Genomic DNA, 24,967 nt, shown 5'->3' with positions numbered 1-24,967 from the left:
AACATGTTGGTTATGTCTGCAGAGTCAGGGATAACCCATAATGAGTGGTAACTGTGGAAAGTCAATGATATGAATGTTACTGGTCTCATGTACCTAACATGCTCAAATGCAGGGAGCCGTGCTATGGGAGATTTTGCATAGGAGATGTCCCCTGTGGGCCCTCACTTTGACAGGTTTGGGCAGAAGCTCCAAGTCCAGCCCCCACTGAAACGCCAGTCCCTTTGTCCATGATGTCAGCATTTGCACCAGAGTCAGTGAATGCTGCCACCACATGGAGCTCAATCAACAAAATGGAACTAATTTAACCAACCTAAAATGATCCCTAATTTCGTTTCACATGGCTATGTAATGACAACGAAGTCTATTCCATTCTTCTATTCTATTTGATTCTTTTCAACTCAAAACAAAACTTAATCTAATGCTCCTAACTCTAAAAAAACAGGTGTAAAAAAATTCTACCCACCTCTATAGATCCACCAAACATAGCCCCTTTTCACAGTAGACAGTTTGACTTCACAGATGAAATCACAGATGTTACTAGTAACATGAAAGGTGGCTCTAATCAATTTTTCACATCAATGACAAATTTCCCCCTTAATGTAAAAGAAGGCTGAGTCCATTTCTTGTGTTTTATTTTTGAACTCATTCGATTAACTTTTTGACTCAAATTCCCTTATTGAGCTGGGAGAGTTTAACGGTATTGGTCCCTTTTACAGGCAGTGATCTAAAAATCTAAAAGTGTATGCATGGAATTTTGCTTAGTGACCTGTTTGATTTAAGTTTAATTTATTCCTTTTTCACTTTCAATTTCTCATGTATTCATCTTTCACTTTTTTGTCCTCACGTTTTCCCATACACTCCCAGCACTGTTCTTTGTCTTGTTCTGTGGTGTTAATAAAGTTGAAATGAAAAAAAAAAGTGCTGTTGCGCAGTCGCATGACACCGGAAGCAAATCGAGTTTAAACAAACTGTCATGGCCGCCCGCGTCGTACACAAAATAGCCTGTTAGCAAGCAGTTGTTTGCAAAATTGGCGCTTTTCTTCATAGCAGAGGTTAATGCTACAACTTATTATCACTAACGCTGTTTCTGTGAGCTGACTAACTGGAGTTGGAAGAACCGGTATCGTTTCAAAATGAGAACTGTTTTGATGGTGGCAGAGAAACCATCGTTGGCTCAGTCGATTTCCAAAATCCTCTCAAAAGGTGGGTACGAATTCATATCCATGTCAGGTGTCATACAGAGGAGATATTAATTTAACACATAAGGACAAACCCAGGCTGTGTGACCATACACCAAACTCGTCTACGTTAATATAGTCGTTTTTTTTATCTGCAGCAAATACTCACACTTAGACATGTTATTCAGGAAAATGTCGTCACAACCGAAATACTCCATATGGACACCATGATACCAGTTAATGTAAAATATCTTTAATGGTGGATTGAATGATTTTTTCAGTGTCGGCTGAGAAACAGTAACAGTGGGTGAAATGGACAATTTGTCAGATACTACTGTGTTTACCATGCTCTGTCTGAACAAACACACAATGCTGATGTTCACTGATGTCCTAAGTTCACATTGGAGCAGTCAGTCCTGTTCAGCTGTGTCTGGAGATAGCACATATACAAGCTATGGTGATGAGCTCAAACTCCAGAGAGTAGCTGGCCGTGGGGAAGCAGCTGGGGTTTTTCTTGAGGACGGGCATGCGCAGGGTCACAGGGATGGTCTCCAGACCAAATGTAGTGTCGAGGCCCCTGCATGAGTGGCTGGTGTGGCAGCTGGCCTCATGGATAACCTGAGGCACCCTGTTCAAGTCGATGTTCTCCCTGAGGAAAGATGAGGAGCAGGAGAGGTCAGAGACATTTAGTGAAACTCACTTAGGATGAGCGAGCACTCGTATATACTGTGTAGCTGTAGGACAGTAAAGACTCATTCCCCATGAAAGACCTTAAAAACAATAGAACTAACACAGAAACCGTATTTCATTTTTTTTTGTCTTTGTTTACACATTCAAGCAATGTAAAGATTGTTAAGTTGTGTTGAATGTCATCTCCTTCATGTCACGTGGTGTATATTTTTGTGTCATATACCTTTACATCTGTATTACAACACAGCAGATTCATGCAAAGCCATGTAAATGTCTAGTGCTGAAATGAAAAGTCAATAATAAATGAGTAAGCTGACAGAAAATCTGTCATCTACCTTAATACAAGTTTGACAGTTAAGTGTTTAAGTAATATCTGAATCCAATCTCATGCAGGGCAGCAGCTAACAATTATTTGATTCAATGATTCATCTGTACTGCAGCACAAAACAGGACAGAAATGAAAAAGTTTAAAATCTGTGTTGCAGCTTGATTACAGATGATACATGTAAACTCACACATAGCTCCAGGTTGCAATGCTGCGCTCGTTGATGTGGCTGGGCAGGTTGACCAGCTGGCTGTAGTAGTCCTGCAGGCTGTATGTGCAGAAGGATTCATCAACACACTGACTGCCCAGTGGGATGGCTGGACACTGGTGGAGGGCCAGCAGGCACAGCAGAAAGACACGCAGCAGCTGGACACAGAGAATAACCAAGACTGTGTTAGTGTGGACTGTCTGTTACCAGGAGATCTCTAGTGCTTGTCTGTTTGTCCTCTCACAGAGCTGTCCATATTTAAACGTGTGAAATAGAAGAGACACTGACGGACACTTAAGTCTAGAAAGGATCTGTCTGTTATGATTCGTCATTCCCTTATATCATGACTGGCAGGTATTTAATAATGGACAGTTTTGACTTTGCCACGTTTTGAACCCGAGTATTATTGGTGCCATTCCACCGAGTTTCAAAAGTTGTCAGATACGGTAATCTGACGTTAAACTTCAGAATAATGTTGGTCTTATTTACTTATTCCTTGATCAGGTTGTTCCTGATTTAAATCATTATTTTTGCTTGTGCACTCAAATTATTATCTTGTTCAAAGAGCCAAATATTGTATGAAGAAGACAATAATTTGAGTGCAGAAGATATTACGTCTATCTTATGCGAGTTCAGGGGCTGTGTTGTAAAGCAATACTGGACTAAAACATGAAGGGATATGATCTCCATTTGCTAAGTTTTATCACTTTTACTGTAAGTGTGGACAGAAAGAATGATTACAGCTACCAATAATGATTTCAGTGTACGAGTTTGCATTAAGTTAGACTTAGAAAAATATGAACCTGTCCTTTAAAACCTGAGCGTAATCCATGTGGTCATCATCAGCATCAACGTAAAGGCGGGTTTCTTACCTGCAGCTGTTCCATGTTTGAAGTGTAGGACAGGAGATTGGCCTGATGGAGCTTCTGTTTTTTTTTTTGTCTTGGGGATGTTGATGGATGCTGGGTTGCGTTGTTATTTTTTTTTTGTCTTGGCTCCTCAGTGCGTCCTTTGGCTTGGAGTGCAACCTGTATGTGGACCGGCCTCTATTTATGTGGCCTGTTCTTGATGGTGTTGCTACCATCCTGTGCATGTCTCTCGATTGGTAGAGGTACTGGCGATTAGGTTGTCCACGTCAGAGAGGTTGTGATATTTTTTGTGCGTGTATGTGTATGTCTGGGGGTCAAATGGTTCCCATTATAATAGTTTGTGTCCATGTTCCTGTCATTAGCATTCAGCCTTGAGAGAATCATTTTATTCAGAGAGGACATCAGCATGTAGCTTTGAGGCAGGGTAACCAAGAGACGCCCCTCACTTACCGGGAAATGGACGTTGCTATCAGAGGTCTCCTGTCCCTGCCTCCACCACTCTGACCTCTTGTTAAATTCCACATCTGACTCATTGCCATTGTATGCAGAGTTTTTGAGTGCAATTGAAAAGTTCATCAAAAAGTACACATTTTAATTTTTGTGATGTCAAGTATAAAAGCTAAGCCTGCATTCATTCAAGCTGCATTTCACTCAGATGGAAGTCAATTCTCTTGAAACATTACTAGACAAGAGCCTATTTCATGTATAAGAGCTTTTTTCATGGTCTCCCAGGTTGTCGCCCACTCACTGGTTATCTTAAATGTTTTGTATTTAATTTTTTATTTTGCGGAACAAAGTATTGCATGGTTTCCAGTGAAAGGTAAATGGAAAACAAAATCAGGCTAGCTTTCCACATCACTGAGCTAGTACATCGAACAAAGGCACATTTCTTCTTCCAGACTGACATACTGTCCTCATCTCAGCTTACAAAGGTCTTTGTGTCGAAGTCCAGATATAATAAGTAGGCCCTATTTTAATTTTGCAAGTGCAACAGTAAGGGGGGTAGATCTTGGCCGTACCAACAATTGTGGTTCACGTTCAGGTGCAGCAGCAGAAAGCACAAAGGAGCTGGTTGAATATGAATATGGATAGGGTGGGGTGGAGGGTGTGGAGTCTAATAAACACACTCTCAGCCAGTCACCTCACACCACAGATCTGCAGCCAGAGGCAGGTGGTGTGGGGTTTTATTCACTTTGAGTTATGATAGAGCTCAACAATAAAAAGATATTTATGAAGCCGTTTGTGACGCAATTTCAGTTTTAATTCTACTGTATGTGTGTGTGTAATGGCACTTTGCTGTGGTGTGACACTTCTCCAGTCAGAGGCTGTAGATTTAGTATAAGTAGAGTCATATTCATTTATAGATCAGTGCACACCGATTTACCAATGTTCCTACTTTGTGCACTTTAAACATTCATTTTGACGTGACTTGTAAATGACTTTAAATGACTGTACTGACTGATTGCTGTGTCACCTGCTCTCCTTGGCCCTTAGGAAATTGTGCAAGTCGCAAGGGGCTGAATGGAGCATGCTCAGTGCACGAATACACAGGCAGCTTCCAGGGCCAGACTGTACGCTTTAAGATGACCTCAGTTTGTGGACATGTGATGAGCCTGGATTTCATTGGTGGGTATCAGTCAATCCTGCTCACTACTTAACCTTCACTGATGGAGTTCCTTAAAAATGTTTCAGGTTTTTTTTTTTTTTTGTCCACCTCATTTTCATATATGGAGGAAGAAAAAAAATGAAATCGTTATGCCAGAGGTGTCCAAACTGTTCCACAAAGGGCCGTATGGCTGCAGGTTTTTGTTCCAACCAAGCAGCAGCACACCAGACTTCACTTTACATTTAATTAACTGATCTCAGTCTTCAGACAGTTGATTGGTCAAACTGTGTCCTCTTCATTGGTTGGAATAAAAACCTGCAGCCACACGGCCCTTTGTGGAACAGTTTGGACACCTCTGCATTATGCAGTTCAATAAAACATGACCTCAAAATACAAAGAAGAAATTCTGTTTGAATTCCTTACAGAACTTCAAAGCTTACTCACTTTTGTAAATAAGACATTTCAGTTCTACATTTCAATCTGATTTGGATTTATTTGGGTTTCAGTCCCTTCAGCAATCCAAACCTGTGATTTGTATTTCTGGAAATTTCTCACTAAAATTGTAAACAGCTTGGTCATTCTTTTTCAAGGGAAGTACAACAACTGGGACAAGGTGGACCCTGCAGAGCTCTTTAGCAAAGCTCCCACAGAAAAGAAGGAGGCCACACCCAAACTCAACATGGTCAAGTTCCTCCAGGTAGGTTTTAGAGGTTGACCCAGTAGTTGGTTTTCACAAAATGCTGATTCTTACTGCATTCTGTGTTACCATCTTTGAGGTCAATATGTCATGCTTTATGTCTTTGGTGCTCACCCCATGTTTCTGGTGTCGTGTCAGGTTGAAGCCAGAGGCTGTGACTACGTGGTTTTATGGTTGGACTGTGATAAAGAAGGCGAGAACATCTGTTTTGAGGTAATTCAGGCCCCATTTACACCTGGCATCAACATGTGATCTGTATCTGGATATGTTATCTGGATATTCACATCCAGTCCTTAGGTCTTTGCCTTTAAAAGTCTTCTTAAGTAAAAGTACAAAAGTATTACCCCCAAAATATAAATGTCCCTTTAAGAGTGTTAAAGATCTTGGATCACATGGAAAGCGCTTAATGTGCCAGCTAACATTGTTATTAATATTTTGATCTTGATCTGCTGCTCAGTCACTATTTCTCTTGCCTCCTAGGTGTTGGATGCCATCCAGCCAGTAATGAACAAGGGGAGTGTCAGGGAGCGGAGTGTTTACCGTGCCAAATTCAGCTCCATCACTGACACTGACATCTGGAATGCCATGAACTCCCTAGGAGAACCCAACCGCAATGAAGCTCTGTCAGTGGATGCACGACAGGAGCTGGATCTGCGCATTGGCTGTGCTTTCACCCGGTACCCGGCATTTATTCTGAATTAAAAAAAATAAGAACAAATATATATTATTCTCAGAATTTATAACTAAAATTTTCATTTGATCAGCTTCTTTTGAAGTTGTGGTGAGGCCCAAATCCTGTTGGCTACATATTAGACAGTTGTGGTCTTTATGTTTTCCAAAGGTTTTTGCCAATTTGGCTTTACTCGATAGATCAAAGCAGAAATATGACAAAAGAAAATCTTTTGGCCGAGAGAGACACCACCAAATTGTGTACAAATTAATGGTATAGGAAACATGATTTGGAATTGTGTTTCTTCCATATATAAATGTAGACATAATCTCAGTGTTTTTTGGGTCTTCCAGATCTTATCTTGACGTCCACAGCTCCCCTTCACTGCTGTTTCTGAATTACATGTCAGGAATTGTACAGGGTTACTTATCAGCCTAAAAGTCCAAAGCACATTTTCCACCAAAATAAATAACTGGCTATGCACTCCCTCATTTGAATGAACCTTCCACTTTTTGCTCTCTCCTCCTATCTGTGCACTCAGCTTCTTATAAATAAAAATAATAATCAGATTTTCATGATATTCTTTCAGAGTTACACATGATGGATATCGTGCTCCATGACTCTGCTTACAGCTGCTCTAAAGTAATCAAGTCATCTAAAAATGAAAGTCTGACTTTTGTGGGTCAAATATTTTTCAGGTTCCAGACCAAGTATTTTCAGGGCAAATACGGCAATCTAGACTCCTCCTTGATCTCGTTTGGACCTTGTCAGACCCCCACACTGGGCTTCTGTGTGGAACGCCATGACAAGATCCAGTCCTTTAAACCAGAGGCTTACTGGATCCTACAGGCAAAGGTAAATCTCAGATTTCATTCCCCCTGACCCCGGATCAGTGATCTCCTCCGTCTGTGCTGTATTGACAGACATGGTGTGTTTGGTCAGGTGTTCAAAGGGAAGGACAGCCCACTGACACTGGACTGGAACAGGGTGAGGGTCTTTGACAGGGAAGTGGCTCAGATGTTTGTCAACCTGGCCAAGACATCCAAGGAGGCCAAGGTAAGAGCAAACCCTAACTATACCAAGTGTACTCTGTGCATACATGGCCATTATTAATCACATTATTACAACTGTGGTACAATGACGTCAGTATATTTACTCTTTGAATGTAGTGATTGAGTTTGCAGTAAGAGTTTACAGCATGTTGAAGTTAGGGAAATGTACAGCATGACTGTCTACACTTTTGAGGCTGATAATAATATCAGTAATTCAGATTTTTTAAATTCCTATAACAAGTTATGAACCGAATGACTTGTAGCCAACTGGCAACCAACTGGCAACGTAGTCAATCTTTACGTCATGAATAACCTGAAGAAGTCTATTACAGGTTGGGCTATAATCCTGACCAACATTTAGTGAAGACTGATTATATAGACTGTAGACATAGAATGTCTGAGTGGATTTTAAATACACTTGACCCTATTTTTATGTTTTTGATGATACCTGTGTATGCTTCCTTTTTTGTGTGTTACAAAAGTCATGTTCATCTGCCTGATGGAGGTGAAGTAGCTTGACCATTGGCATAAACTGTCACCTCTCTTAACACAGGTGGAGTCAGTGAGTAAGAAAGAGAAGGCCAAGCAGAGGCCTCAGGCCTTGAACACAGTGGAGATGCTGAGAGTGGCCAGTTCTGCCTTAGGTAGGCAAAGAAGAAAATTCTCACCATTCAGAAGCTGGACCTAAGGAATGAATATCATGTTTTTCAGCTGTAGTAAAATATGTTTTGGATCATTTGTGAATGATTTTTAGAATCACTTTGTAAGGGTTTAAAGGAAAAGGCTGGTGTGGCATTATTCTATATTTTCTATTCTATATTATTCTATAATGACATGAAAAGACCCTAACCAACAATGCTCTGGTCTCAGTAGTTTGACTTCCATATCCAGTCTGTGACCCTCAGCCGTTTGGGTGTTGACAGTAAGAAAACATAGATTATTACCGACCTTATCCTTAAAAAAATAAAAATAAAAATCCAGATTTTCTGTTTACTATAATTTAAAATATAGAAGATGCAGTTTCATTTGTTGGATATAATGGACAAATTGCGCATTAAAAACTTTTCATCATGTATTACGTACTGTTAAAGGAAAATCCACTTTTAAATAATTCTAGATTTTAGCGTAGGATACAGCTGTCTGTATCTGTAGGGATGGATGTGACTTCCTAAAATATTTGGAAAGATTCAGCTCAGCCTCTGTAAGATAAAACCTGTCCTAATGTAGAGTCCTGAATGTAATGTTCTGACAGAGAGAAAAAAAAAAATCCTGATTTTTTTTTTGTTATGTCTTAGGCATGGGTCCCCAGCACACCATGCAGATTGCAGAGCGCCTGTATACACAGGGCTACATCAGCTACCCCCGTACTGAGACAACCCACTACCCAGAGAACTTTGATCTGAAAGGAACACTGAAGCAGCAGAGCAACAGTCTCATGTGGGGGGAAGAGGTGAGGGCCACTGTGGGGGTCAAGGATACATAAAAGGATTCATTCCCTGATACACTCAAGGCCAGCCGTTTATGCATACAGAAGCAGACTCATTGTATTTATGCATATAGGCAGGGGGTTAGAATATAAAGCTTGACTGTGGATATGCTTCAAGTTATGTTTCTATAAAGATGTTTCTCCTCTCCATCAGGTTAAGGCTCTGCTTTCAACTGGATTAAACCGACCCAGGAAAGGAACCGATGCTGGAGACCATCCACCTATCACTCCCATGCGTGCTGCCTCAGAAGGGGAACTGGGTGGGTCATGCAACTAATTAGATAATGGATAATAGGTTATGATTATCACCTCTGAGAGGTGATAATCATAACCTGACTTATTGTTACTGAATAATGTTGTGTTTTTCTGACTTTTTAGCCACACACAGTTTTATTTGTTCAGGTTTTGAGATTTGTGGTTATCCGTGCAGCACTGGTTACCATGGTGATCTGCCTCAGTTAAAACTGAGCCAGCTTCATGATACTGGAAAGTAAGCCCAAAGAGCTGAACAACCTACTAATCTCACTTTGTGGTACAAAAGCTTAGCAGTGCTACTTCTGTAAACAACAAGCAAAACATCAACATTGCAACCACTATCACCCAGCAATGTGGGTCAATTATGTCAAAATTAAAATCACAGCATGTTTCTGTCACCTGATGGTCAGCAGACAGTACAGCTATATTGTGAGTGGAGTGGTTTGCAGCCTGGCTAAGTGAGCCTGGGTTGTATGAGCTATACACAGGTTACTATACACAGCAATACCCCTATAATTATGGCTTAAAAATATAACGCATTTCCTGCTGCCTTAATGATATACATTAGACTAGACATTATCAATGATAATCAATATTTCATCTATTGTTGTTTATTATTGATATTTTTAGTCTTTCAGGAAAGACTGCCTCTCCATGTTCAAGTTGAACAATGTTTGGAACAACTATTACCACAACAACTTAGCCTTCCGACATGGTTGGACAGTGACACACCTGCACTTTTAGGTTCTACCATGGACCAGTTCATGTTCTCTAACCTCTAACCCGTGTTCTTCTTCTTCTGCTGTTCCACAGGCACCGATGGCTGGCGGCTATACGATTACATCACACGGCATTTCATTGCCACCGTCAGTCAGGACTGCAAGTACCTACAGACCACCATAGACTTCAGCATTGGCACAGAGGCCTTCTCATGTAGTGGCAAAACCCTGATATCACCAGGTACAGTCATGTGGTCACACATTCAGCTTGCTTTTTGAAAACCAAGCTGCAGCTGGCACTTCACAGTATTTGTAGCTCCAGATTCCTACAAGGACTTTGGAGTAGTTTGAAAACAACAGTTTAGTTACTGTGACCTAAGTAAAACTTAGTAAAACTTAACCTACTTGACCTATAGTAAGGGGATGGAGAAGATAAATATTGCTTTATCCCACATGGTAAAGCAATATTTGGAAGAACTTTGCACAAACTTGGTAATGGATTTACAAATTACTGGTTCAGCTTGATCCTCACTAAGTGTATATTCTATCCCTAGGGTACACTTCAGTGATGCCTTGGCAGGGCATCCCTCTGGAAGAGGCCATGCCAGACTGTGAGCGTGGAGACACTTTCACAGTAGATGAGATCAAGCTGGTGGAAAAGCAGACCAGCCCCCCTGACTACCTGACCGAGGCTGAGCTCATCACCCTCATGGAGAAACATGGCATTGGTATACTTAAGCACTGCCTGTTGGATTTAATTGCTATTTATATCTTGTAACTGAATGTACGTGTTAGATAAATGTTTGAATCTGGGGTTTAAACGTGAGGAGATCAGAACATCAGGTGAAATCAGCAGGTACACTTCAGTGGGAAAATGTACAGATTGCTAACGTGAAATACATGGGGATACTTAAGAGAGGGATTTTAAAATTAAACATTAATTGATTTTTTTTTTTCTTTTGGCTACTAGGGGGCAGAGGACCTGTACAACAAGATAAAAACATTTAACATATTACCCCCTAGTAAAGTTGTTATAAGAACTTAGCATCTTATTAAAATCTTAGCAAGAACTTCACTGTTTACAGCAGTCACAGGAGCAGCACTGTCACTGTTGGAACTAGTGGAAGTAGTGTTTGTGTCCACTTGACATATGTAAGTCATATTCTCACTTTACTTTTAGCTCTGATATATCAAACTACAGCTGCTGCTGCTGGAAACCAGGGTGATGAGAGTGGGATCTGTGACCAGAAATCCAAAGCAATGAGATTAAAAAAAAAAAAATTTCACCAACCTCATTTCTGGCAGCAGGCCGCTGTTATGACTGTCCCTCAGAGCCCCTCTCATCATTCATGTTCATTAGGTCTATCATTGCATTTTAAAGAGTTTTTGCATGAGAGCATTAATCCACAGAGGGGTGATGGTGATAATAATAACATAGAACAGTTTCACAGATGTTGGCTTTTGTCCTCCCCCCTCCAGGTACTGATGCCAGCATCCCTGTACACATCAACAACATCTGCCAGAGGAACTATGTTACAATAGAGAGTGGACGCAAGTTGAAGCCAACCAACCTGGGCATTGTCCTGGTACATGGCTACTACAAGATAGGTCATTTGCCTTTTATTATTGTACGTCCTCATACATGTACAATGGATTAGTAACTGTGCATTGATTGCAGGTTTCATGAGCATGACTGAATCATCTTTGGAAACTATGTCAGCTGATGAAGGCTGAACACGAGACCATATAGAATAGTCAAATTTATTAATATACATGAGCCACATTATTAGTGAGAATTGAATTTTGTGATTGTGGTGTTTACACACCAGTAATTAGCTGTGTGTGTGTGTTTTGCAGATGCAGAGCTGGTTCTGCCCACCATACGCAGCGCTGTAGAGAAGCAACTGAACCTTATTGCACAGGGTAAAGCCAACTACCAGCAGGTCCTGCAGCATGCACTGGATATCTTCAAGAGGAAGTTTCACTTCTTTGTAGATTCCATCACCAGTAAGTTCACTGCAGGCACCGGAGCACAGTGTCACAGGTCTGCAAAAAGGGCTATGTTGTGTAAATCCTGTTTACAGTGGGCTTTTCAAGTTCATAATAAGAATTTGATTACAACTGCAATAACTGAATTAATCGTTCAGCTTGTACTCACCTCAGAGGATGATCTACCTGCCCAGCCATGACTAACATGACTGAAGTTTTAGAGGAATTTATAGCACAGTTATAGAGCTAAATAAATCAAGGAAAATATATAGGCATATGGTACCATTTGATGAATTCTTATGCAAGTCCAGCCCACTGTTTGTGTCTGTTGTGTTTTATAGACATGGATGAGCTGATGGAGGTCTCCTTTTCCCCCATCGCTGCCACTGGAAAGCCCCTGTCCCGCTGTGGCAAGTGCCACCGCTTCATGAAGTACATCCAGGTCAGCAGAACAGTCAGAACTACTGAAGAAAGCGTCTTGCACATTTGATCACCAGGACACCACAGCCCCTTGCAGGACATGAGTATCGTGGAAATGAGGATAATCCCAGTTTTGATCATATTTAGGATACAACGTTTAACTGGAGCCCAGAGAAAACTGGTTATGCATATCCTTGTGTGCACAATAAACACTAGTATCCAGGTTATTTATGACTGCATGCTGTCTGCACAGGTGCCTGTGATGTTTACAAACAGAAAGCAGCAATTCTGAAATTTTCAGTCTGACATTCCTGTAAATTTTAAACGATTATAACAGGCTATTGAAGATTACGCCACTTTGGCTTATAGCAGCCTAAACACTGATATCACATTGTGGATTTGACTTGTCCAACTTACCCATAATGTGGGGAGATGCTGTCGAAGGCCTCTGTGAGCCTAACCTAATGATGTCTGGCCGTTGAGGTCTGGCCTTCAAAGTTTAGCTGACATGCTTTATGACCATTTCCACCTGATGGAAGAACCACTTTTCAGTTCATGAATGAATCATGAGGCTGCAGATATTTTCGTCATTGCCATTGTAGCTGAGGGTAACTGGGCTGCATGTGACTGTTAAGTGGCTGTTCTGGTGGAAACCACAAGGTAACCCCTTGTATGATGTTCTGTGGGAGCTAAAGTAAGACGAGTAACACGTGTTTTGATTGGTTCACGTGCACTGAGGATGTGCGTCTGGCCAGATCTGACTCATTACAGTTTCAAGGAACTTTGCCAGCGTTAGTCATCAAAGTGTACATTAGAAATGAAATATCTCCATGTTCAAAGTGGAAATTTCTTGCTGGACTGAATAATGTTTTTTTTTCTGTTATTAAGGGAGAAACAAGTTCTGTTCTGGTATAAGAATCTAATTAGAATTGTTTAGTTTTTGATCAAGGTGTTTGATTCTCTTATCTAACCAATTTCACATGTTCGTATAATGCTGCAGGCCAAGCCCAGCAGGCTCCACTGCTCCCACTGCGACGAGACCTACAGCCTTCCACAGAATGGAGCCATCAAGCTGTACAAGGAGCTCCGCTGTCCGCTGGACGACTTTGAGCTTGTGCTGTGGACCTCTGGAGCTCGGGGCAAGAGCTACCCCCTCTGCCCATACTGTTTTAGCAACCCGCCTTTCAGGGACATGAAAAAAGGTAGGACAAAAATTTCCACACCATTTTCCTTGTAATTCTGGCCCCTAGTCTTGGGCTTTTAGAGCCTTCTGACAGTCTGACCTCTTTTTTACTATCTGCTTTTCCCAGGTATGGGATGCAATGAATGTACCCATCCATCCTGTCAGCACTCTCTCAACTCTTTGGGCATTGGACAGTGTGTGGAGTGTGATAGTGGGGTTTTGGTGCTGGATCCCACCTCAGGACCAAAATGGAGGATGGCCTGTAATAAATGCAATGTTGTGGTCCACTTCTTTGAACACGCACACAGAGTGCAGGTAAGACAACTGTCAGCTTGTCAACATATTCATGTTTAAGTGTCTAAATAGGCTTTATGCGCTCAGAAAGGCAAACACACAGAGTGATCTAAATACCCAGAAGTCTGCAGGTTTTCAGTACAAGTACAAAGAAAAGACTCAATCCAATAATATGTTAGTCCGTCTCTCAGTACTGTTTGACTTTCCTACTCTGCCTGTGGCTCTCAGTCTAATTGTTACTCCAAACTGGATCCTGTAAAGACAGAAAACCCACCCTGCAATTGTAGATAACCAATCTGTTGATACAATCTTCAGTTCTCTGCTCATTGTTATGATTCCAAACAACACCCTAACCCAAATTACCAGAGGAACATAAGCACGGGACAAGGACTGGAGGCAAAACACACATAACACTCCGAAGATGTTCTGTTCTAAACTCACAGAAGACGATGGTGAATCCTAATAACTGCATGAAAGTCTTCTCATGTTCATCGCGACCAAGTCGTAGACAGGAAACTCCTCTTTCTGACTGTCCTTGTTTGTGTACTGATGAACCTGCTTGTGGAAAAAATGTGAGTGTCATATGCAAGTTATGCAACATATGATGACTTTTCAGTTATTTAAAGAGCCGCCCTGTCACCCTCAAGCTCTGTCCAAGTAGCTGAATATAAGATGTGCAGTGAGTTCACACTCTGAGGATCCTTCCAGATGCTCACATGACTTTGGTTGTGACCACGTGAGCAAATGGGGATGTGTCAATCAATTGATTTTATTCTTTTGTGATGGACTATGATTGAGTGGTTGTAACACTGACAGATATACTGTATGTTTATTTTTTAAAAATAGGAACAGACATTTTTATTCTGTCCCTCAGGTGGCTCAGGAGAGCTGCGATGCCTGTGACGCCTCTCTGGTCGCGGTTGACTTCAACAAGACTCGTACTCCACTTCCAGCCGACGAGACCCAACACACTGGCTGTGTTTTCTGTGATCCAGTTTTCCAGGATCTGGTGGAGCTTAAACATGCCACCATGAGGCACTTCATGCACCGGGGTGGGGGTGCAAGACGAGGAGGACGGGGACGAGGCAGGGGACGCCGTGGCAATCCTAAAAAACCTAAAGACAAAATGGCTGCATTGGCAGCTTACTTTGTATAGGGTCTGTGTACGGTGCGTCCTGTTATTTGCTTGACACATAGTATGAACGTGTATGTTAGTTTGGATCTCTGTCTTTACACTGTGCTTAATCACAGTGAAGTCAAACATACATTAAACATGTTTGCTGTAAACAGGTTTGTTCATCATTATTAAAAACAAGCTCATACACATATTGTAAACTTCAAAATACTGTAAATTCTAACATTACTTACATAGGTCTTTCCATAGATTTTAAAACATTAGAAAAGGGCCCCTGCCACCCACCAAAAACAACCTGCCCCTCCATCCCATGCTGTCACAGAGTTAAATTTACAAAAGCCTAGATACAAATGGTTGGTTCATGGTCATCCTACTAAACTTCACATAATATTCTAACGTTTTTGAGACAGATTAGTCAGTAATTAAAAGGAGCTGCAGCCCTATCCCAGCTGTTTCTTGTAACATTTATTAATGGCGTGATGATCTTTTGTAGTCGGTAAAAATAATATTTCATCTACCGTTTTCTGTCTTAATGTCCTGTTTCTATTTGACCAGTGTGAAGCCATATGAATATTGAGGGTGGTATGGCCCTTTAAATCCACAGCGGAAGGAAAACGGAAGTCTGATGACGTACAGGAAAGCTGTCCAATGGGGTGATTAACATACTGCAGACCTGTGAACATTGTTGGCAGTGATCGGTCTAATTTTATTACCATCAGTCTTTTTACCATCCGGACTTAAAGCGCAGGTTTGTATGTGTGTGTGTCTCTCTGTGTGAGTGTGTGTGAATGTGTGTGAGCTCCTCTGTCAGTTCATCTCTTGTACTCTTTGTGTTTCCCTCTGTGTGTGTGTGTGGGTTGTGAGGGCGTACCATGCCAACGGACTGCTCTAACATAGCTAGCCCCAGGTAAGACAAAACGGCCTCCTGCTCCTCCGGAAAACTATATATATATTTAAAAATACCAAGCTAGCTGCCACGCTAATTATATATGTTATAGACATGCATGTATTAAAGTGTGGTGTTGATGGTTCAACCGGGGGAACTACGGCAGATAACGTGAGCACGCTGTGTGCCTTTAAAACAGCACGGACAGCTGCAAGATACAAAACAACACAAACACTTATTTTGAAAGTCCAGTGCTGAGGGTTACAGTACGTATTTGATAGATACAGTCAAAGCAAGTTCGTTTCATGAAAATAATATGGCACAGTTCGTGTATATACTCGCTTTTTAATGTAGAGACATGGAGAACAGCTTCTAGTTTGTTGAAGCCTTCCTACGTGTTTTTTTCCTCAGGATATTTCGTTTTGCAGTATTAACGCGTGAATCTGCTGCCCACCACAGTGCAGCACACACACATATCTTACTCTGAGTTAGAGGGGGCAACTCCCAGCTTTGCAATATCCGGCCGGATGCTGAGTTCTGTTTTGCCTGGCGTGCTGTGGTGAACTGTCTGCGGCACACAACAGGCAAACCACAAATCAGGTCCCCCTTATCAGGCTGAATGAAACGATCTCTGAACGGGTTATAGCTGCCAAGAAAAGAAAACAATCACTTCTAAGTTAAAATTGTATTTGTATTTGTAGACAGCTGTTAGGACAGGTTAAAACAGTACAATTTAACATTTTGGGTAGTACCAAAAGATGATAGAGGTTCAGTACCCAGCCTTTAATACATCAGTGTTTGGATTATATTAAAGGTTAGGTATTGTAATAATAATAATAATAATGTAATAATATTGATTGAATTGCTAGTGTAAGTCACAAAGGTGTTTACAGCTGGTCATTCAGATTTCCTTCTGTGAATTGTTCACTATAGTGCATTGATCTTCCGTTAGTGTCAGAGTGAAAAATGAAATCTGCCTTCTCTCCCCTTTAAGTCTCGACTCGTGACCTTTGAGCCCTGACGCCCTGTTTGCCTGAGAGCTTACTGCAGCCAGAGTCAGCGGGATGGACGAGGAGGAGGCCAGGTCCTTTCTGAGGAGGTTTACGGATGAGTTCCCGGCTCCTCTGGAGGAAGGCAGTCCGTTGCCCGTCAGCCCTCTGAGCCGCAAAGTCTGCCTGGAGGAGCTGCATGGAGAGAGCCTGGAGCTGGGCCTGAGGCTGCTGGCTACCAGGTAAGACTGGGATGGAGAAGCACACAAAATGTACTTTAGATATTTTGGAGGCCTGCAGGATGGACAGAAGCTGTTGCAGCTTCTCCTGGTTTCTCTGCGTAACCCTCTTAAGTGCATGTGCACACACTGTGTGAATGAGCTGATGTTACATTGTTCAGGGGATCAGCCAAATGAAGAGGGTAGAATTGAAATAATCATAAGACTAATAGTCTAACTCCCTGTATGTTTCAGTTTTCATTGATGGAAAAACACTGCAAACACAAATAAGACAAAAGAAAGAAGAAACAGGCAGCTGAATTCTTTAATAAATACTGTTCATGAGAAAATATGTTGCGAGACTCATTGTGAAAGGGGTGGCGGACATCCCTTTTTCTCATCGGTTCTTCACCACTAAATTCAGTTTTTAAAACCTGTCAGTGCTGCAGATTCTGAGAACACTCTTTTCTCTTCAGATCATTATGACCCAGCTCCTCTTGTACACAAATACTGCACAAGCATTGTAGCTTCTTCTGAAACTGTCCTGTCATGTCCAGATAAAGTAGAATAAAGAAGCAACATTCATACAAAAGACACCTACTCTGTGTCTGAATGAGAGAAACAACTGATAAAACTTTAACAGATAAAGCCAGTAATCCATATCTGAAATGGACTTTTGAATGTAGAGGAAACCATGTTGTGTTTAGTGTGTCTTTAATTTGCTGTTTCCCTTCGCAGTCCAGTTTTTAAATCACTGGCTGAATGGCTGCACAGTTAGTAAGGTTTTTGTTTGTTTGTTTGTTTGTTTTCACATCGTAGTATCAGTGGCATAGTATTAATATATGACACACAGATCTATAGTGCTGAAGTACATGGTGCTGTTTGCACTCTCCACCCATCTAGTGCGTGCGTGTGTGTGTGCACTCGTGCATGTGTGGCTACATTCCTCACATTCCTGACAGCTCTGCTCTTGCCCTGCTCGTTCAGTGAGCGTGGCTGGCAGGATGGACAGAATAATAGTCTCTGACACACTGTATCAATGTGAACCCCGAAGGTACAAAGGAAGAGAGCTGTAGGAGGCTTTAGCTGTGACAGCACTGCCAATTTTTAATCAGAATGCCAGACTTCTGTTGGTTATTGTCTCTGTTTTATATCCTTTTAATGTACCACATTCAGGATATCATGGAAGATAAGTGTTATGCTATCGTATTCACTGCATGAGTAACACGTTAAAGCCTTAAGTAATAACCATATGAATGCATGGGGTGCTCGCACTTTATACATTTTCTCATCTGTTCCAACATTTATTAGAGAATTCTACTTCCTGTTTGATAAAGCACAGACACACTGAAGTGTTGTGGTTCATTCCTGCAGTTTGCAGAAATGAAACTTGAATATACAGGGAGAGAGTGTTGTACAAGAGTTTTGTTTGTTTGTGTTTTTCTTTTCTTTTTTCTTTGCCTTTTTTTTTTACATCTAACCGTGAGAATTTAATATTAGTCAGTCCTGTGGCAGCCTTTACATTACTGGTCTCTGCTCTCTGCTCTACTGACACCATTGTTCTCCCCACTTCCTTCTCCTGTGAGCCTTGTCTCTGCAACAGAAATGTAACTCTGTGAAAGAAATGGCAGAGTTAATCTCACTGTTAGTTGTGCGTTTACCAGCTTCACTCTCCAGCAGCTTCCTGACCCAGTCATATTTTCCCCATTTGTGTTTGCTAGTTTGAACTTGTTTAAGTTTCAGTTGTGTATCACGTGGTTGCAAAGTCTGGTTCAAAAAAAATGAATCATATTCAGATCATGACTGAAAACACACTATGTATTTCTGTATTTGTGCTTGTGTTTGTTGGTTCAGGGGTGCTCCTTCAGTCCTCAGTGCCCTCCTGTGCCAGGCAGCGCTGTCCCAGCTACTGCAGAATGACCTTTCACCTTTCCACTGCCCACAGGAAGCTGAGGCAACACAAGAAGAAGAACAGAGTGTAGTCTGTAAGTGTAGGCTGTAGTTTTCTGTGCTGTGTAATGCTGAGGAGTGTATGTAATATTTAGTCTACGCTTACTGATACAACATGTGAAGGTTTGTTGCTAAGCAACAGAGCAACATTCATTTGGGTTATGTTTCTGTCTGCCTGATGAATATAAGTGAAATATTAACTCCTTGTAACTCTGCTTTGGTCTCCATTAACTCCTGAAACAAATATCTGACTCATTAGCTGCTAAATGCTCCACTACCTTCTCCACCCAGTCTCCAGCTCTGTATGTCTGCTGTTTGGTGCTGAGCAGGTAATGGGGCAGTGGGTTTATCAGAGCTTTTCACTCACTGAAAACAGTTTTCTGCTGCTCCTGCGGCTGCGGCTGCTGGGAAGAAGGTGAGAGTGAACCAAAACAACAAATGTGATATGAAACCAAACCAGTGAGTTAAAAGCAACTAAAAAGCTCCATAGAGCTGAGAACTACACAGACATCTGAAGCCTGAAACCATGAAAAGTCTGTCATGAACAGTCTGTCTTCTTCAGTTTCATTCTCTGTCCTCTGTGGCGTGTTATATTGTACATACCAATGTCAAAAAATAGTAAGTAACTGAAAGGCTGTGATTTATCTCTTGTTTATTTCTTTTTTTAAATCTTTGCATCAGTACTGCAGTCAGAGCCAGTCCAGCGCCTCTTCCTCAATAAGCTGATAGATGTATCGCTCGCATGGCATCAGAACTTCAAGCCTCCCCCCTCCCCTTCCCGGATCCGCCAGTGCTCCGTTCATGCCATCAAGAACACGAGGAGGAAGATGGAGGACAAACACTTGGTTCTAGCTGAGTTCAACCAGCTCTTTGGAATCCAGGTACAAGACTTTGGCTGAAACGACAAACATAGCTTGTTACCCCTTTTCTTGTCTTTTAATAAAATACATCGAACACATATTTGATGTCTTTCTTTCTCTCTACCGCGGTCCAGGACGGCGTGGAACGCGCGTACTACGCTGTGTTCGACGGCCATGGAGGGGTAGACGCTGCCACCTACGCTGCCACTCACCTCCACGTCGCTCTGAGTAAACAGGAAACGCTGCAGAGCGACGCAGCCACAGCCTTTAAAACCGCCTTCAAACACACTGATGACATGTTCAGAGACAAAGCCAAGAGAGAGGTATGGAAGCAGCACTGGGCCAACATCCTGAACACAGCTGACCAGACATTTACAGTGTTTTTAAAAATCAACTACAACAACATGTAAACCATGCATTATAAGTCTCAATGTGGAAAAATGTCCCGCTTCAACATTTACAGTTTTCATTTTGTTTTTGCTGTAATTTGAACACAGTCTTTAATTTAAAGACATATAAGCAGTGTAGCAAAATCAAGGCCAACCCACATGGTGTTTTCTGGTCATCCCAGCATGCATTGCTGCAGAGGAACTCAGGCTGATAAGTAATGTGTGTGTGTGTGTGTGTGTGTGTGTGTGTGTGTGTGTGTGTGTGTGTGTGTGTGTGTGTGTGTGTGTGTGTGTGTGTGTGTGTGTGTGTGTGTGTGTTCTCAGCGTCTGCGGAGCGGCTCTACGGGTGTGGTGGCGCTGATCCAGGATCAGGAGCTGACTGTGGCCTGGCTGGGAGACTCTCAAGCAGTGCTGGTCAGACAGGGACAAGCTGTAACCCTCATGGGACCCCCATAAACCAGAGAGAGAAGTAAGGATATCTCTCTCTCTCTCTCTGTCACACACACACAGTGCAGTCTCAAAGTCTGAGAGTGTAGGCTCTGCCTTTATAGATGCAGAGGTTTGCATTTGAGATGATCAAAAAAACAAATCACCGGATTAGCTGATTAAAACTATGAAAAAATTTACCATATCAAGCAGTGGAGTAAAACTGTGGAACAAACTGGATGTGGAGCTTAAACAAGGTGCAAACCTCAGACAGTTTAAAAATAAATATAAACAGATGATCCTCAATAGGTACAGGGATGAGGGGGTGCAACTTTCATAGGTACATGTGCGGTGTTTCTGTAGTACAAGACTACATTAGTCGAAGTATAGTGTTTTGTGTTTTGTTCTTTATTTATTTAATTATTTTATTTTTAGGGCTGTGTACAGGCGGGCATGTATAGGTGTGTATATGCACTTTAGGTAGGTGTAGGTGGTATGGATGTGGATGTATGTAGATATACTGTACAAACACAAACTGATTACACTGCATATTACAATGCAAGTAACGGTATGTGTGGTGTGTATGTGCACAGAGGCATATCACATGGGATATCGTATTGTATAATTGTCATTGAGTTCATGTTGTTGTAGACTCTATCTTTGCTCTACAGAGATAATGGTACAAAGGGGCAGTTTGAATAAGCATTGTGCTTCCCACTGCTCCTTCTCGATCTCACTTTTCTTCTTTTTTTTCCTGTTCTTTTTGTTTGTGTCATTTTTTCTTTCTTTTGTTCTTCCTGTTGGTGAGGAAGGTTTATTAATTTTTGGTCATGAATCACTGTATTTTGCATATTTATTTTGGAATATATTTTATTTCATGTCATTTTTTTGTATTACTATTTTGAGTTATTGCAACTGCTGATCGAGAAAAATGAATAAACTAAACTGAATAAACGAAATTAAAATGAATGTTGGGAGGGTGATCAGGTGGTAAACTCTGTCTCTTTTGTCTTCCACTGTCCAGGATGAGAAACAGAGGATTGAGGATCTTGGTGGCTGCATCACCTTCATGGGCTGCTGGCGTGTTAATGGGACCTATGCTGTATCCAGAGCTATAGGTGAGTCAGTCACAACCAGAATGATGAATGAGAATTAGGGCCATTAGTTTGATACAAACAGGGGCTCTGTCCTGGTTCCTCTGGACTGTAGTGGCGCAAGTAGGTCAACTCAACAAAGGTTTTTTTCAGATCAACAGTTATAGGAAACATTTTATTGGCATACATTCAGCGTGGAAACTATTTTTACGTGTTGCTATGCTGTCTATCTAAATGAAAAACTAGCTATTTTTGCTGTTATTCCTGCCCTGACACAATTTTGTACACTGCTGTCAAATGTGTGCAACTTTATTTTTGCTGCAAAACAGCAGGAAGTTTCCAGAAGCTGCAGGTATTTATGGTCGGGGTTGTTAGTTTGTTGTGTTTTTAATGCCGTATTCATGGTATGAATTCTTCACCTTATGGCAACAGATTTTATATGGACAGTAGAAACAGGGACAACAGCATATTTTCAGACAGTCTCTGCAGGAAGACGTTCACAGTGTCATACATGTAAAAAGTGTCACAAGTAGTTGTTTAACAAATCAGAGTTAGAGAAATTCAACGCTTCACTCCTCTGTCAACTCAGCACAGCTGACCATGCTTGTTGTCATCAGACATCTCTAGTTAAACAAACTAGCAGTGCTTCAGGGCTTTGTCGGTCTGATGAGGTCCTGCTGTATCTAACTGCAGCTGCTAACCGCACACCCACACCCTCCTCCAGGCGACTTTGACCAGAAGCCCTACGTGTCCGGAGATGCCGACTGCACAACAACCCAGCTGTGTGGAGACGAGGACTACGTGTTACTGGCGTGTGACGGCTTCTTTGATGCAGTCAAACCTTCGATGGTCCCACACCTGGTCTTGGAAGCCCTCCAGCATTCTGGTGACCCTGAAGAAGGAGGAGACACTCCACTGAAACAGCCTGAGGAGATGACTGGACTGAGAGTCGCTCAACAGCTGGTGAGTCATGCTAAGGCCGCGGGTTCTAGCGATAACATAACAGTGATGCTGGTGTTCCTGCGTCCACCGGAGCAGCTGTTATCTCAAGACGCCGCGACAGGAACCGCACAAGCTACTGAGGACTCCTCTTCCCAAGATGCACCACAGCAGTGAGGGAGAAGAAGACGTCTGCTGCCCAGGCACCACTTTGCCAAGCTGCTGCCTGGCTCAGTATATCTGAGCCTGCAGTCTGCCAAAGTTCATCTGATGCTAACAAAACACATGAACACAGCAGAATGTCACTGCTTTGGAGTAAAAGATTCAAGTGTGTTTAGACCAGGTCACTTGAAGAGGTCTGATGGATGATGCAGGGCCACATTACCCTGTTAGTGGGGCAGCAGCTACTGTTCCCCCAGCCCAGTAAACAGCCAGCAGGCCTACAGTGGGATTCTACCTGTCCCAGGTTTGCTGTGTTGGTTTGTGATCATTCGATTAAATGTTGTGTAACAATATGCTTAGTGTGAGCATCATATCAATTGTACGTGTGTGTGTGTGTGTCTTGTTAAGGATATGATGTCCTGGTGTCAACCTCAGTATTGTCTAATATGGTATTGACTGTAATAAGGGCTCTGTGTGTTTGTAATTAACACAAACATTTCATCTATGTTTCTGTTCCCGTTTGACTCTGATGGGAAAACGTGACCTTTTATTGACACAGATGTTTGATTATAACATGAAAGTCTGAATGGTGGCGAAGCAAAGAAAGGCCATAATGATTTGAACTTTATAAACAACTAAACACTGAATTGTGAGATTTAATGAAAATTCACAATGAAGTTATAGCACTGAAATATTTTACTTTGAAAACCGTCTCTGAATATGTGTGGTTTGAATTCTGCTCTCTGAAATTTGAAGTTTTCAAGTTTTTTTCCAGCTCAACAAATTCAGACAGAAAGATCAAGTGTCCCGAGTTTTCAGTCGCTCAGTGGAACTTTTCTTTCTTCGGTCATGTGAAAGACAAAGCGACATGTGCAGTCTGCAGTGACCACGGTGGCAGATTTACCATCAAGATTACTGGAATTTATTTATTTTTCAATTTTTAATCCATTTCATACACTTTGCTCTGAAAACACACCCTCCTCCAAACACACTGCTTCAACATGAGGAGTAATCCAAAGCTCGACAGGCCTGCAGTGTGGATGTGGTTGCTGAGCTATGATGGGGCACAGTCTCAGTTTGGAGGAGAGGTTTAACGAAAGTCAGGTCAATTCAAATCACATAAGTGCAGATGGTTTTAACAGGTGCTAGTTTAATTTCAGAATTCAGTAGTGATTCCACAGATAGGCTCATTTGCCTGTAAGTTTTTAAATCATTTGAGTTTTTTTCTTTGCTTCCATTTTCTCTGTGCCATAAAAGCTTGCCTCCTTTTTAACTCCACGCTGTTATTACCAGTCTGTTACATTTTTTAAGCTCTGTGTTTGTATGTTTTTTTTTGGTCAAACTTAAGCTCTCATCCTCCACATCTCAAACATATGTTCTCTAAGCATTATCAGTATTAAATGCAGTGTTTGGATTGTACTAAAAAAAAAAAATGCAACTAAGTCTCACTAACTGAGTTTCTGCAGTGTGGTTGGAGTCGCACCAACTTCGTCTGTGTGCTTCATTCAAGGTGATTTCTCCCAGAAAAGCTCAGCTGTGCCTTTAAGACTCAGTGAAATGCCTCCAAAGTCTCTGATTCTGTGCTGCAGTGGATGGTTTGTAGTGTTCAATGAGAGAAGTTGATTTTTTTTTTTTAAGCTACGTTCAACTTCAGTCTTAAAATTGCCTACTCGCCTTCAAGTCGATCTGTAATGCCAAGCAGTATGACACACAGACATCACAAAGCAGCAACAGTACAGTCAGTATTTTATTTTGAAGGGACATCAGTGTGCCCGGACAAAGAGCATAAGCTTGGCAGGCTGAGGTAAACCTGTTGCTTGATGTACTGGATCATAAGCTCTGACAGTATTTCTGACTCCTGTGTTTGTTCTGAATATTTTTAATTAACAGTTTTTAATCACGTCTCACTGAAAACATTAAGAATTCCGATATCAGCTTAATACAGATCCTGTTTTGCTGACAACATGATTTGCTGTTTTATATAATGTTTAGTATTAACTGCTGAATAAAAAAAAAAAAACAATGTGAATAGAAAATGTTGATGATGTGTTTCCTGATTGTTCCTGAGTTTTGCATGTTTGTACAGATAAGGTTAGTATGTTTAGTATGGTAACATAAATAACTTTTCTCCATTCACCAGTGTTGGACCTCGCTAATGCTCTTGTGTTTGAATGGGAGAAAATCCCCACTGTTAGGCTTGGTTGTCCACATACTTTTGGCCATGCACAGTTTGGAACATATAAATAAGGCAAGATTTTTCATGTCCACATGTATGAGG

At 41.5% G+C, this 24,967-nt stretch overlaps 2 protein-coding genes across 2 annotated transcripts; both read left to right on the top strand.

Annotated features, from left to right (window-relative positions):
* The first annotated feature begins 970 nt into the window (after window positions 1-970).
* On the top strand, window positions 971-15,151 carry top3b (DNA topoisomerase III beta). Its single transcript, XM_041043317.1, has 18 exons — window positions 971-1,203; window positions 4,765-4,896; window positions 5,467-5,573; window positions 5,712-5,786; window positions 6,054-6,250; window positions 6,942-7,098; window positions 7,186-7,299; window positions 7,849-7,939; window positions 8,591-8,745; window positions 8,936-9,041; window positions 9,850-9,996; window positions 10,310-10,483; window positions 11,235-11,363; window positions 11,613-11,762; window positions 12,086-12,186; window positions 13,165-13,366; window positions 13,475-13,662; window positions 14,516-15,151. Exons 1-18 carry the CDS (start codon window positions 1,134-1,136, stop codon window positions 14,795-14,797), a joined length of 2,577 nt encoding a protein of 858 aa, XP_040899251.1. The 5' UTR covers window positions 971-1,133; the 3' UTR covers window positions 14,798-15,151.
* Window positions 15,152-15,542: 391 nt separating this feature from the next.
* On the top strand, window positions 15,543-24,684 carry ppm1f (protein phosphatase, Mg2+/Mn2+ dependent, 1F). The gene is given in 9 exon segments (XM_041043047.1): window positions 15,543-15,683; window positions 16,657-16,893; window positions 18,724-18,854; window positions 19,501-19,700; window positions 19,814-20,002; window positions 20,393-20,512; window positions 20,514-20,537; window positions 21,519-21,612; window positions 22,313-24,684. Coding segments are annotated over 8 exon segments (1,317 nt in total). The 5' UTR covers window positions 15,543-15,683; window positions 16,657-16,726; the 3' UTR covers window positions 22,705-24,684.
* The last annotated feature ends 283 nt before the right edge of the window (window positions 24,685-24,967 follow it).

This window comes from Toxotes jaculatrix, chromosome 7, assembly GCF_017976425.1.
Source record: "Toxotes jaculatrix isolate fToxJac2 chromosome 7, fToxJac2.pri, whole genome shotgun sequence".
Taxonomy (NCBI): domain Eukaryota; kingdom Metazoa; phylum Chordata; class Actinopteri; family Toxotidae; genus Toxotes; species Toxotes jaculatrix.
This window is presented reverse-complemented; position numbering and strand designations above follow the sequence as displayed.